Source organism: Pituophis catenifer, unplaced genomic scaffold (genome assembly GCF_029215685.1).
Source record: "Pituophis catenifer annectens isolate HBS135680 unplaced genomic scaffold, rPitCat1.0.hap2 SCAF_4, whole genome shotgun sequence".
Taxonomy (NCBI): Eukaryota; Metazoa; Chordata; class Lepidosauria; order Squamata; family Colubridae; genus Pituophis; species Pituophis catenifer.
The window spans coordinates 54,549,144-54,563,773 of NW_027256884.1; the positions used below are offsets into that span (position 1 = coordinate 54,549,144).

The 14,630-nt window shown below is 38.7% G+C and overlaps 1 protein-coding gene across 1 annotated transcript in view; it reads right to left on the reverse strand.

The window, feature by feature from the left end:
- The window catches only part of CNKSR2 (connector enhancer of kinase suppressor of Ras 2), a 418,082-nt gene that overhangs the window by 143,948 nt on the left and 259,504 nt on the right, over positions 1-14,630 (reverse strand). Inside the window, exons 11-12 of the mRNA XM_070944037.1 lie at positions 10,613-10,824; positions 2,732-2,821 (exon numbers count right to left, since the gene is read on the reverse strand). Of these exons, the coding sequence (XP_070800138.1) occupies positions 2,732-2,821; positions 10,613-10,824 (302 nt within the window). The remainder of the gene's footprint in view (positions 1-2,731; positions 2,822-10,612; positions 10,825-14,630) is intronic.

The following is a 14,630-nucleotide window of genomic DNA, read 5'->3' on the forward strand; positions in this document are numbered from 1 at the left end:
CACATCGACAAAAAAAATCAGAACATCAAATACAAGCTGGGCGGATACGACCTCGTAGATGACCCTCATTCTTTCATGGACCTTGGAGTACTCATCTCAAAGGATCTAAGTGCCAGAGCTCACTGCAACAACATTGCCAAAAAGGCATTAAGAGTTATTAACCTAATCTTGTGAAGCTTCTTCTCCGGTAATATTGTACTGCAAACTAGGGCATACAAAACCTTTGCTAGATCAATTCTTGAATACAGCTCATCTGTCTGGAACCCACACTGTATATAGGACATTAATACAATTGAGCGAGTCCAGAGATATTTCACGAGAAGAATCCTCTACTCCTCTACTCACAATAAAATATCTTATGCCACCAGGCTTGAAATCTTGGGATTAGACAATTTAGAACTACGCCGCCTTCGGTCTGAACTAAGCGTAGTACACAAAATTACCTGCTACAATGTCCTACCTGTCAATGACTACTTCAGCTTCAACTGCAATAATACAGAAGCACACAATAGATACAAACTTAAGGTAAACCTGTTCTGAACTAGGCTTCCTGAGACAGTAAAAAGCATATGCTTAGTCCCAAAAACCCTCTTTTTATTTTAACAGCTGTGAATTATGTTCATTCACAGCCCGTAATGAGTCTGACAGAGGTCTGCCACAGACTTTCGGGATAAGGCTGGTGCTTACCCACCTTTAGGTCCCTTGACACGCTGCCAAAGTCCTAATTGGCAATTAGCTTTGCAAGGCCACACAGAGCACAGTGTCAAAATGGAGCTTCAGAATTCAAACCGACCAGAATGAACAAAGTTGCTTCCTGCAAAGGCTCACGTGCCTTTGCTCCTCCTTTATGTCTTATGGGAGGAGCCAATCATCTCGAAGTCCTACTCCCAAGTCGTCCCTTTTGTCTTAACACTTCTTGCCTCCTGGCAGCTCTGCGCATGCTCCCCCTGTTCCTCTGCCTTGCTGATGTCTGACTCTGAAGGCTCCGGAAGCAGCACATAACTCCCAGATGGCTCTGGCCCCATCTCTGCCTCCAACACAGAGCCCTCATCCAAGTCTTCCCCAGACTCCAGAACTGGCCCATTTTCCTCCCTAACCTCCTCACTGTCCGACTCTGCTGCCAGCTCCACAGGCCACCAGCGGACCACAACAAACTTGATTGCAGAAAATATGACTTCAGCAACAGAGTGGTCAATGCCTGAGTCAATACCTGACTCTGTGATTACTTCCCCAAACCCTCATAACTTTAACCATAGACTGTCTACTGTTGAACTCACCCCATTCCTAAGAGGGGATATGCATAAGCGCACAAACGTGCCTACTGTCCCTGTCCTACTGTCCCCATTTATTCATATCCTTATCCTGTATTCATAATCATGTTTATACGTATATCTGTTATCTTTATTTATTTGACAAATAAATAAACTTGGAAACTTGGAGAAAAACATGATTTTTTATAAAGTGCTTTGGGTCTTGCACTAAAATAACACCAGTTTCATGACCTCTTCATTTATTTGGTTCGTTAGTTTTTATTAGATATATATCCTGCCTTTCTTTCAGAAGCATCACAGCAGCCTTCCCCCCAGCCCCAGATTTACATTGAAACATGAAAGCAGTTGAATTTGTTTAATGTATAACACAGAGATACTGCCCTTCCATGTGTTCCAAAGCACTTCTGAATAGTTGTCAAAGCATATACAATACTAACATAGAAAAAGAGGAAGATATATCCTTCTGAGGTTGGTAAAATGAAGACCCAGATTGTTTGGGGCAATATGCTGATTCTAAACTGCTTAGAAAGGGCTGTAAAGCACTGTGAAGCAATATATATGTCTAAATGCTATTGCTATTATTACAGAGTATTCTTTTAACAAGGCCCCACTAATTTTATCTTGCTTTTTTGCTTTAATATAAATAAAATTTACTGATATTTTTCTACTGATGTAAATAGAACAGACAGGCAACAGTAACCATCAGTTTTTCCCCTGCAGATATCTGTACATTACTGCATTTCCTTAGCTCTTCCAGAGTATTAAAGTTTTCAGAGAAAATATGATTAGAACTTGCCACAGTTTATATCCCCAAGTACTAATTTACATCACAGTGTCCTGATCTGAAGGCCCACATGCAATGTGATGTACTCTATAGATAAAGTGTTTTGATGTGCAGTATATTCTAATCATTTAAAGGGGGGGGGACATTTTAAGTGCATGGTGGAAGAGAACATCAATGGAACATTTTAGTTACATTCTTCCTGATTCAATATGACACACACTTATAAAATTGATAAGTTAGGAAACAGCAATTCATAATTTAGGATACTAATTAAATATAAACAACATATATGCTTAAATATCAACCAAATCAAGTGGGATCCCATTTAATAAAAAGCATCCATGAAAGGGACCTAAAACAAGATGGATCGATGACATCAGCTAGTATTGTGGGCCCAATTGACAAAAGAAAGCTCAGGACTGAATTGGTTGGAAATATGTGGAAGAGGCCTTCATCCTGCAGTGGATAGACAATAGCTAAAATGATGGTGATGATGATGATGATCAACCAAATATATTAACAAGGCTTTCCCCCCCCCCCCAAATCTATGTGTATCATAAAAACTGTTGAATAGTTAATGAAAATATATAATTAAAGATTATCTATTTTGGAATGAAATTATTTCTAATAAATAATCAAATAATGCTATGCATAATTTGTAATAGGAATTACTTACCTCTCCTGCTATCTCTTTTTGTTTTGCTAGGTTCTTCATAATCCCCTACCCAGTTATATTCTACCGGCATAGATATAGGCCTTAATTTCCCTGCAACAAAATAAATCAGATTGCTTGGTCTTGAGCATACTTGGGGCAAACCTGCAAAGTTAAGATGTAACTGAATTTTATTTAGGCACATGCATAAAATTTGATGTGATTGAATGTCATCAAGTGTATATTTTTACAAATCTTTCACTGAACCTATAAGGTCAAAAATCCCCTCAATTTAATAGACATATCAATTGTTCAAAATCATGTTACTTTTCATAACTTTCTTATGTTATACATTTCAATGGAACATGGTCATACATACATGTCAACATGAATCAGCATCCAATACTATGGATGAAAAATATGTAATAGGTTCTAAAAAGAATCAGAAAAGAATTTGAGCCCTGCATTTAATCTTTTGTTCAGCCTAATTTATATAATCAAATTCTAAGGGAAAAAATTGCAAAAAACAATTTTGATACTTTGTCGTTTTCTCTGCTATTCCAGTCTCATTTCACTCAACATTTCCCTCCTCTAATAGAAAATTAAAACAGACCAAACCAATAAATAAAACAAGCACATAGATCAGATATTTTTATCATACATTTCTAGGAAATGTCTTATTTTTCTCAGTGGCTTGCTTGATTTTTATACTAATTATCTCTGTACTGAAAAGTTAGCTATCTTTTGATATAATATATAAGGATATATGTACAAGATACAGAAACAAGATTTCCAATTTTGTAAAATTAAGGGTTTTCTTTTCTTTTTCGAAGCTCCTATCCCTAATGGAATAAATGCTTCTCTTTGTATCAAAATAATAAAATTTAGTACTTAATAGGAATGGCTTTTGTTATATTCTAATCATGTGTTTCCTTGTATAAATTACTGTTCTTTAATTTACAATAATGCTAAGCTCATTTATCATATGTTAGTGTAAGAATTCAACCTTTTCAAAATGGATTAAATCATTATTAAGGAGATGGTAATATTAGAGCTGATAATTAAAGATGAAAGCAGAGCAATAGTTTAGAACTTAAAAAGCACAACTGAAATTGGATGCATCAACCTTTTTAAGATGCTTTATATTAAATTCAAATCTTCTCATCTTTAGGGCAAATCAATTGAAAAAATGTATCTCAATTGGCATGGTTAACTTAAGTCCCACTGATTAGAATGGGTCTACTCTTTGGATAGACTATGTTAGGTACAGTATCTTGATTTGTATTCAATGGTTTTACATACTTAAATCAGAATTTCTACTGCTTGTGAAATTTTTATACAAATTGCCAGAATTTTAGTTTTGTTTTTGTAAACCATAACTACTTAACCACTTAACACAAACACAAACCACTTAATGTATAGCTTAATTAATTTGGGCATTGCTGTAGCTCCAAATCACAAAGAAAGTAAGTTCAACTTATTGCTTATTTTCCCACTAATTCTTAGATACGGCTACAAATGGTATGTTTTTCAGTAATTACTGCTGTTTTTAAAATAAAATTGACAATCATATAGTACAGCCAACAATTATAAGATTTCTTTGCAAAAAACATAAATAAAAACCATCACAATGATTTATTTTTCAGTGTTAAAACAGACCTAATCAGATAATCCAACAGTTCTGAGTTCTGCTTCTACAGCCACATATTTATATATTTAAAAATAAAGATAAGATTAATAAACCTAAATTTTTACAGAAATAGTATAAATAACTTATTATCAAAAACAAATGGAGATTTGAAAAGTTAACTGTAGTAGCCAAACATTTTGTAAGCAAATTCAAGAGGATTTATGTTATATGACAGTTGGAAAAAATTATCTATAAACATTATAGTTTGGTATGACATGGCAAAACTGATATCATTATTACAAATCCTGGCGTATTACAAATATCAAATCAAAATCTGAATATTCTGAAATGAAGTTACCAAGTAATCAGTATAGAGTGAGAGTGAGAGAGCCAGCTTGGTGATTAAGGCACGAGCTAGAAGCTTCAAAATTAAGTTCTAGTCCTACTTTTGGCACGAGTCCAGTTAGAGGATTTAAGGCCAATATCTCTCAGCTCTAGGAAGGAGGCAAGCCGCTTCCAAAAATCTTGCCAAAAAAACTGGAGGAACTAGCTCACACAGTTGTCTATCCAGGATGTTCCCAACCTAAAGGGAATTATTATTATATATCACACAGACAGCCAGATGATTAGACTGGATTTGGCATTTTTATCCACCTATCAAGACCTTCCTAAGGATCTGGGATTATTGCATTTACTGTGCTTCCTTACTATGTTGTATTTTTGTGTGCCACATGGATTTCTGAAATAATTAAGATAACTGCAAAAAATAGAATTTCATTTATAGAAGCAGAATATTTCTTTCTGTTAACAATATTAAGAGGAGACTGCTGTTTCCCATATACCAAAATAATGCACCCATATACTCAGTGGTGGGATTCTGCCGGTTCTAGGGGGTTCGGCCGAACCCTTTGTTAAATTGCTGGCTCACCCCGCCCGTTGCCCCGCCCCTCCGCACCACTATTTATTGCCAAAAAATAGTGGTGGGCGAGGGGCAGGCGAGCCAGCAATTTAACGAACGGTTTGGTGTTCTTTTGTAATTTTATTGGCCCGCAGAGCTTCAGCATAGGCTAATTAGCCCCTTGATTCTATCGGCCTCCCGACTCTCAGCTGATTTGCTCTCAGCTGTTTTGCTCAGAGTTCTGCTGCTTGCTTGCAAAGAGTGCAGATTTTTTTCCCCCTATCTATGCTGAAAAACGAAACTGAAAGTAAAAGCCTGCTTTACTGTTGCTGCAACGTTGGAAAATTAGGCAGGCAGATTTCTTTTCTTTTTCCTCACCAAAAAAGGTAGGTGCAAACTACTTTTAGTGGAAAGGTAGTTTTCCCTAAAGAGGTAGTTCCTCTTTAGGGAAAAAGAGGAGAGTTCAAGATTTTAAAACACAAAAGAAAAAAAGCTCTATTTAAATAGGGAATTGTAATAATTGAGATACTATTAATTGTATATTGTATTGAAAGCAGAAATGGTTAAATTGTGGTTTGGAGGAATATATGGGGAAAATTATTTAGTTTATTATTATTGGTAAATATAATTAATTGATTTGTAAGAAATTGGATTGCATGGAAATAATTGGAATATTCATGTTCATATTGATTAATATACAAAAAAGATAGTTATATAAGTAATTGATTTATATTAAAATGTTGAATTTATATTAAACAACTGTAATATTACATAATTAACCAATGTGAGGATGGATATAAAAATAGATGACAATGAGAAGGGGTATAATATAGAATAGAAGGGAAAAATTGAATTTGATTAAGATTAGAGATGAGGATGAAGGGTAATATTGGTTTTTTACAAAAATAGATAAGGAATAAATATGGCAAAAAGGAAATATAGAAATTGTAAATTTAATTGAAATGACTAAACACTGTTTAAATTTGTGAACTGGCCAAATACTCTGTTCAAAGAAAATACATTGTATGTTTGTATGTGTGTTTCTAATTACTGCTATTTATTCATATTTATTCTCTTTTATTCTTTAAAGTTTAACAATTCATTCTTTATCTTAATATCTTTATATTTGTTTGGGGTTGCCTTTCTTCCATTTCATCTTTTTTACTGTACAGCAATCTTTCTCCTCAAACCTACCACCTCTCTCTTTTCTTTCCTTCTTACTTTCTCTTCCCCCCTCTTCTCCTCCTCCGCTCTTCCTCCCTCTCTTACCCTCACTCTTACTCTAATTTCCCTTCCCTTCCTCCCTTCTCTTCCTTCCCTGTCTCTCCTTCTTTCTTCTATCTCTCTTCTCCTTCCTTCATCCCTCTCTATTGCTGTATCCTTTTGTGCATATGGATTACTCAGAGGGCTGAAAAAGTTATTTTTGACCGGTCCTCGCACTTTTGACCAGTCCTCGTACTTACGACTGTACTCACATTTTATGTTTTGTGCCCTATCTTGTCACTGTGGTGAAGACAAGTAGTGGTGAAATGACTGACACAGTTGTTAAGAATGCCGCAACGGGCATAAATGTGAGGAAGGTCATAAGTGCGAGGACCGGTCAAAAATGTGAGGACCAGTCAGAAATGACTTTTTTCAGCCCTCTGAATAGTCCCTATGTGCATATGGACTAGTCAGAAGGCTGAAAAAGTTATTTTTGACCGGTCCTCGCACTTTTGACCAGTCCTTGAATTTACCACTGTCCTTACATTTTACGTTTTACGCCCTATCTTGTCACCATGGTGAAGAGAAGTAGTGGTGAAATGACTGACACGGTTGTTAAGAATGCCGCAATGGGCATAAATGTGAGGATGGTCATAAGTGCGAGGACCAGTCAGAAATGACTTTTTTCAACCCTCTGAGTAGTCCCTATGCACATAGCCATGCCCACCCGGTCACATGACCTCCAAGCCACACACCCCAACTAAGCCACGCCCACAGAACCGGTTGTTAAAAATATTGAATCCCACCACTGCATATACTGTATAAGCATGAGGTCTTTGCATGCTTGAGGATTTAACAAATTATCCTCTTGCACAAAATCTCTCCCTTTTTTAGACTGATATAACCAGCTTTTACATCTGCTCTGAGAATAAAAACTGCCCTAATGACCCCACCTGATATTTATCTGAAGAGGGACAGTGGCAATGGTATTGGAATTGTTTTCCTGGATTTTTTTATTACACCAACCATGAATATTTATGTCCATATAATATAATATGTCCATTTATACCCATCGACCATGGTATCATGCTGCACCGGTTGGAAGGGTTAGGGGTGGGGGGCACCGTGTTGCGGTGGTTCTCCTCCTTTCTCTCTGATCGGTCGCAGTCTGTGTTGACAGGGGGGCAGAGGTCGACCCCGAGGCCCCTTGTATGTGGGGTGCCACAGGGGTCGGTTCTCTCACCCCTTCTGTTCAACATTTATGTGAAGCCGCTGGGTGAGATCATCCGTGGTTTTGGGGTGAAGTATCATCAGTATGCTGATGATACTCAGCTATACATCTCCACCCCGGACCACCCCAATGATGCCCTTAAAGTGATGTCCCAGTGCCTGGAGGCTGTACGGATCTGGATGGGGAGGAACAGACTCAGGCTCAACCCATCCAAGACCGAGTGGCTGTGGTTTCCGACGTCCCGATATAGTCAATTGGTGCCATCACTGACTATTGGGGATGAGTCATTGCCCCCCATGGAGAGGGTTCGCAACTTAGGCGTCCTCTTGGACTCACGGCTGTCTTTAGAAGAACACTTGACGGCTGTGGCCGGGAGGTCTTTTTATCAGGTTCGCCTGATTCGCCAGTTGCGTCCCTTTCTGGATCGGGACTCGTTAAATACGGTCACTCATGCCCTCGTCACTTCACGCCTGGACTACTGTAATGCTCTCTACATGGGGCTCCCCTTGAAGAGCACCCGGAGGCTCCAGCTGGTCCAGAATGCGGCCGCGCGGGTAGTTATGGGAGCAGCATGGCGCTCCCATGTGGCTCCCCTCCTGCGCGAGCTGCACTGGCTCCCTGTGGTCTTCCGGGTGCGCTTCAAGATCTTAGTTACCACCTTTAGAGCGCTCCATGGCTTAGGACCGGGGTACTTACGAGACCGCCTTCTGCCACCAATAGCCTCTCACCGCCCAGTACGCTCCCATAGAGAGGGGCTTCTCAGGGTGCCGTCAGCCAAACAGTGTCGACTGGCGGCCCCCAGGGGGAGAGCCTTTTCTGTGAGGGCACCCACCATCTGGAATGAGCTCCCCCCAGAGATACAGAAGATTCCGGATCTGCGCACTTTCCGCCGTGCCCTCAAAACATTTCTGTTTCAGCAGACCGGCCTGGCCTAACTTTCCCTTTATATTGCTTTTTTGATTTTATTTTAAACTGGGATGTCTTGAATTATCTAGGACCAGAGTGTTTAGTATATTTTAATTGGTTTTTTTATTAACGTTTGTATTACATGTATTTTTATCGTTCGCTGTTCACCGCCCTGAGTCCCTCAGGAATAGGGCGGTATATAAATTTAATAAATAAATAAATAAATAAATAAATAATAGGATTGAGGGGAAGCAAAAACAGTCTGTTAGAATCATTCAATGGGCTTTTATGTTTCTCTATTTATCTACTTGTTCTATCTGTGTAATGCTTGCAAATTAAGTCAAAACTTTAAAAAAATCCAGATGTAGTCTGAAATTGAAATTATAGCATACAATTATAATTTTCCAGTTTTAATTTATCTAATTAAATAAATGAATGCAACTTTGCACAAATGAAAATGGAAGCTTATGCAAATTAGTAGTGCTCAAATATCCATCAACTTTCCGATAATTTTTTTTTCTCTGATAATTTTTATTCAACATTTACTGTACATCTTTAACATCCTTGTTACATTTTTACAGGTTTCTGATACCGGCATCTGTGATAATATCTATAACCAACTATATATACATACATTTTATGTATTACTTGCTAATTTCTATATTCACTACAATTTATACCTATCTATTACATGATCTTCTCTTATGTTTATACATTTATACATTAATTTTGGATTGTTTCTCCAATCAATTATACCATCTATTCCATGTCTCATAATAAATTGTTTCCTCTCGGTCTTTTAATTCCATTGTTAATTTATTTGCTTCTGCACATTCTAGCATCTTTTTTATGATCATCATATTTGATGGAGCAAATCGTTGTTTCCAATTTTGTGCAAATGAAATTCTGGCAACCGTAATTATATGAAGTAGAAGGTAATGCATTTCTTTCCTAATCTTCTCTTTTATAATTCCCAATAAAAATAGTTCGGGTTTCAAGCAATACTTGTGGGCTTTGTCTTTTCCGTCCCAAATAAAGACATGCCAACCTTTCTGCAAGTCATGGCCCTCAATTGTTAAAATTCTTCCATTCTTTAGATTTATCCATTCCCTGAACCAAGACATTACTGCTGCCTGATGGTACAGTTCCCAGTCTGGAAGACCAAAGTCACCCTTACTTCCGGCATCTTGTAACATTTTAATTTTAATTCTTGGCTTTTTCCCTAGCCATATGAATTTACTAATAATTTTATTCAATTTATCAAAAAAAGGTTTTCCCCAATTTTATAGGTACTGTTTGGAACAAATATAAAATTTTAGGTAAGATATTCATCTTTATTGTGGCGATTCTCCCTATCAAAGAAATTTGCAGTTTTGCCCAATTTTTTAAATCTTGTCCGTCTGTCAGACTTCGATGCTATCTCAAAATAAATGAATTTCCAAACTGCCAATCTTTAAGGAAATCTTTTCTTTAATTGAGCACAGCCACCGGATCATGACTCGATGCGGACAAGACTGACCTTTTGCCCCCCCAATCCCTCCCTTTCCGATCCCCAATTCTCTGCTTCTCATTGGTTATCTTCCAAGTCATTCTCCAGACTTCTTGTCACGTCATTTCCCAGGAATGTCTCTCCCCTCCTCATTTCCACAACAACCCGACTTCAAAGGGATTTAGCAGGCAAAAGTTCAGAAATTATCTCTCTCCTCTCTATGCCAGCGCTGAGGCGCTGACACTTGTTGAATTTGTTGCAATATCCATCAACTTTCATTCACTTTCCTCCTTATCTCCGAACCAACATAAAACTGTCAAGGATTGTATTTCAATGAACAATCCTAGGTCAATTCAGGTTTCAAAAACTGACTTCCGCAGCTGGGTTAAATTTAATGAAACACAAAAGAGGAATAAAGTGAGAAGAAGTACATGATAACTTAGCTTTTATAGGCATAAACAATGTTTACATCTTTGGGATTGGAAATATGTAAATAGAAACAAATCTAAAAAAATAGCTTTTACATAATTAATAGTATTAATACATACCATATGTTGGTGTGCCTTCTCTTCTTCCAGAACTACTTGTTCTTCCTTTTTCATATTCATAACAATACAAAATGGCATCTTCTTCAACAACATTAAAATGCTTTCGATACTCTTGGTCGAGAAATGAATTTGGAGATTCAGATCCTTTATGTACTGGCTTTCCCACTAAATGTCTTCCAGTATCATCACATGGAAGGTTCCCCTTCTCATCTCTGTAAGAAGTTACATTTTTTCAATGATTAAAAATTGAAAATGATTGTTACTGCTTATGATGTGCTATATTATTATATAAATATTGCATAAATTTTCATTAACTAACATTAAATTTCAGTAACTCCTATTTAACCTATGCTGAAGTTGTTTATTACAAACAGTTTTAAGACTCCTGAAAAGCAAATAATTCTGCTTAGACTTGTTCTGTACCTAGGAATTTTTCAATGGCAAGTATTTGGAAGGACTGTACAATTTATGTTGCAGTGTGAATCCAATAGGACCTTTTGATTTGTTTAACAAGGTATATCTAGAAATGGTTGCTGCAATCAATCACATTATACAGTGAGGAACTTATTTGCCCTTTGGAACTTGAATATGTAGTATACTACAGTATAATCAGTAATTACAGACACATGGACAATTTTTCCCCCCATGCCATCACTCTGCTAAACAACCAATTCCCACAACACTGTCAAACTACGTAGTAGGGCTGTATTACTATTATCCTTCTCATGTTTTCTATTACCTATTCCTTATTTATCTTCTTATGACTATAACTTTGTTGCTTGTATCTTACAATTTTGTCAGAGTGTTTACAACGTGACTACTATTTTGAGACAGCCCAGGAACAAAATAAAGGACACAGAGGTTTGTCTTACAAACAGTGGTTTATATACAAGACTTCTATATACATACATACACCTGGTAGGCACATACCAGGCAAGCAAGCAATCTTCAACTCTACACGGAGAACTACAATGCAGATAGAACACAATGAGCAGAGTGATACATGAGGAGAGAGAGATACGCCATCTCATGGCCTCTCTTATATAGACAGCTTCTTAAAGCGGCAATAACCCTGCTGGCTCATCCTGGTCCACAGCCTTACAGTGGCTGGTCAGCTTTAAATCTTCATTACCCTGACATTCATCCCATTTAAAGCTGAACAGCTGATAATTCAAATGCTTTAACATATTCCTGATGTTTGTCCACAGATACAGGCTTTGTTAATATATCAGCTATATTATGGTCAGTAGAACATTGCTTTAATCTTATTAGTTTCTCCTTTACAGCCCCCCTAACATTACAATATTTGATGTCTACATGTTGACTCCTGCTTCCAATACGATTTTTTGCTGCCATCTTTATACATGCCTTTATACATGCCTTAACATTGTCTTCAAACACTGGTACGGCTTCTTTTACAGTCAGGTCCAGAAATATTGGGACATCGACACAATTCTAACATCTTTGGCTCCATACACCACCACAATGGAGTTGGAATGAAACAAACACAATGTGTGTTAACTGCAGACTGTCAGCTTTAATTTGAGGGTATGTACATCCAACTCAGGTGAACGGTGTAGGACTTACAGCAGTTTGCATATGTGCCTACCACTTGTTAAGGGACCAAAAGTAATGGGACAGAATAATAATCATAAATCAAACTTTCCCTTCTTAATACTTGGTTGCAAATCCTTTGCAGTCAATCACAGTCTGAAGTCTGGAACGCATAGACATCACCAGAAGCTGGGTTTCATCCCTGGTGATGCTCTGCCAGGTCTCTACTGCAACTGTCTTCAGTTCCTGCTTGTTCTTGGGGCATTTTCCCTTCAGTTTTGTCTTCAGAAAGTGAAATGCATGCTCAATGGGATTCAGGTCAGGTGATTGACTTGGCCATTGCATAACATTCCACTTCTGTCCCTTCAAAAACTCTTTGGTTGCTTTTGCAGTATGCTTTGGGTCATTGTCCATCTACACTGTGAAGTGCCGTCCAATGAGTTCTGCAGCATTTGGCTGAATGTGAGCAGATAATATTGCCCAAAACACTTCAGAATTCATCCTGCTGCTTTTGTCAGCAGTCACATCATCAATAAATACAAGAGAACCAGTTCCATTGGCAGCCATACATGCCCACGCCATGACACTACCACCACCATGCTTCACTGATAAGGTGGTATGCTTAGGATCATGAGCAATTCCTTTCCTTCTCCATACTCTTCTCTTCCCATCACTCTGGTACAAGTTGATCTTGGTCTCATCTGTCCATAGGATCTTGTTCCAGAACTGTGAAGGCTTTGTTAGATGTTTTGGCAAACTCTAATCTGGCCTTCCTGTTTTTGAAACTCACCAATGGTTTACATCTTGTGGTGAACCCTCTGTATTCACCCTGGTGAAGTCTTCTCTTGATTGTTGACTTTGACACACATACACCTACCTCCTGGAGAGTGTTCTTGATCTGGCCAACTGTTGTGAAGGGTGTTTTCTTCACCAGGGAAAGAATTCTTCGGTCATCCACCACACTTGTTTTCCATGGTCTCCCAGGTCTTTTGGTGTTGCTGAGCTCACCGGTGCATTCCTTCTTTTTGAGAATGTTTCAAACAGTTGTTTTGGCCATGCCTAATGTTCTTGCTATCTCTCTGATGGGTTTGTTTTGTTTCTTCAGCCTAATGATGGCTTGCTTCACTGATAGTGACAGCTCTTTGGATCTCATCTTGAGAGTTGACAGCAACAGATTCCAAATGCAAATAGCACACTTGAAATGAACTCTGGGCCTTTTATCTGCACATTGTAATTGGGGTAATGAGGGAATATCACACACCTGGCCATGGAACAGCTGAGAAGCCAATTGTCCCATTACTTTTGGTCCCTTAACAAGTGGGGGGCACATATATAAACTGCTGTAAATCCTACACCATTCACCTGAGTTGGATGTACATACCGTCAAATTAAAGCTGACAGTCTGCAGTTAACGCACATTGTGTTTGTTTCATTCCAACTCCATTGTGGTGGTGTATAGAGCCAAAGATGTTAGAATTGTGTCGATGTCCCAATATTTTTGGACCTGACTGTACATTCACATTTACATCCTTTAGTAATTGTACATATTGTACAATTGCTCAGGTTATTTCTAAACAAGCTTCAGACAAAGCTATGAATTCCGCTTCAGCAGTAGAGAGTGCTACTGAAGGTTGTTTTCTGGATCTCCATCCAATTACAGTGACAGCAAATAATACCACAAATATTGTGTTTTATTTTCTATCCTGTAGATCATTTGCCCAGTCACTATCTACATAACATTTTAATGAGAGGTCACCAGATAGTTTTATCCACAGTCCTAAACCCATTGTTCCTTTAAGATATCTTAATATTCTTTTTAATCCTAACCAGTAGTGCTGTTTTGGTGCTGCAGTATCCTGACTTAATATGCTAACAGCATTGGTTATATCAGGCCTTGTCCACTGGGATAGATATAATCAGTGGTGGGATTCAGCCTGGTTTGGGTGAACCATTAGTAAAAATTCTGGCTGGCTCTGCCCACCCCGCCCTGCCCACCCGCTCACCCAACCTGCCTAGTCACTCCTCATCTCGTCCGCTCGCCCACCATTGCTGCCTGCCTTCTGCCATGTCTCTGATCTCCCTGGCTAAGTGAGCCTGCAAGCAAGCCCTGGTCGAGTCGATTCCTGGCCTGGCCTAGGCTGCCGCCTCGGGGTGGAAACAGTGAGACTTGGCCACCTTTCAGACCTGGCTCTTGCCATCCTTCCACCCGCATGCTGCCCACCCTCCGCCTCTGGTCAGTGGACGCACCAGTTCCTGGCTCAGGCCTTTCCCGGAGCCTCTGCCCGCATGCCGCCCGCTCACCCTCTGCCTCACTCACCTTCTGAAGGTGAGGGGGACATGGTGAGGCTCGGGTGCCCTTTGCGAGAAGCCTCCAGCCACTGGTAGTTTTCGGTGCAAGAAGAAGCCTCCAGCCACGCTTTCCTCTAAGTCTCATCTGGAAAGCTCTGTGCAGAGAGAAGCACCT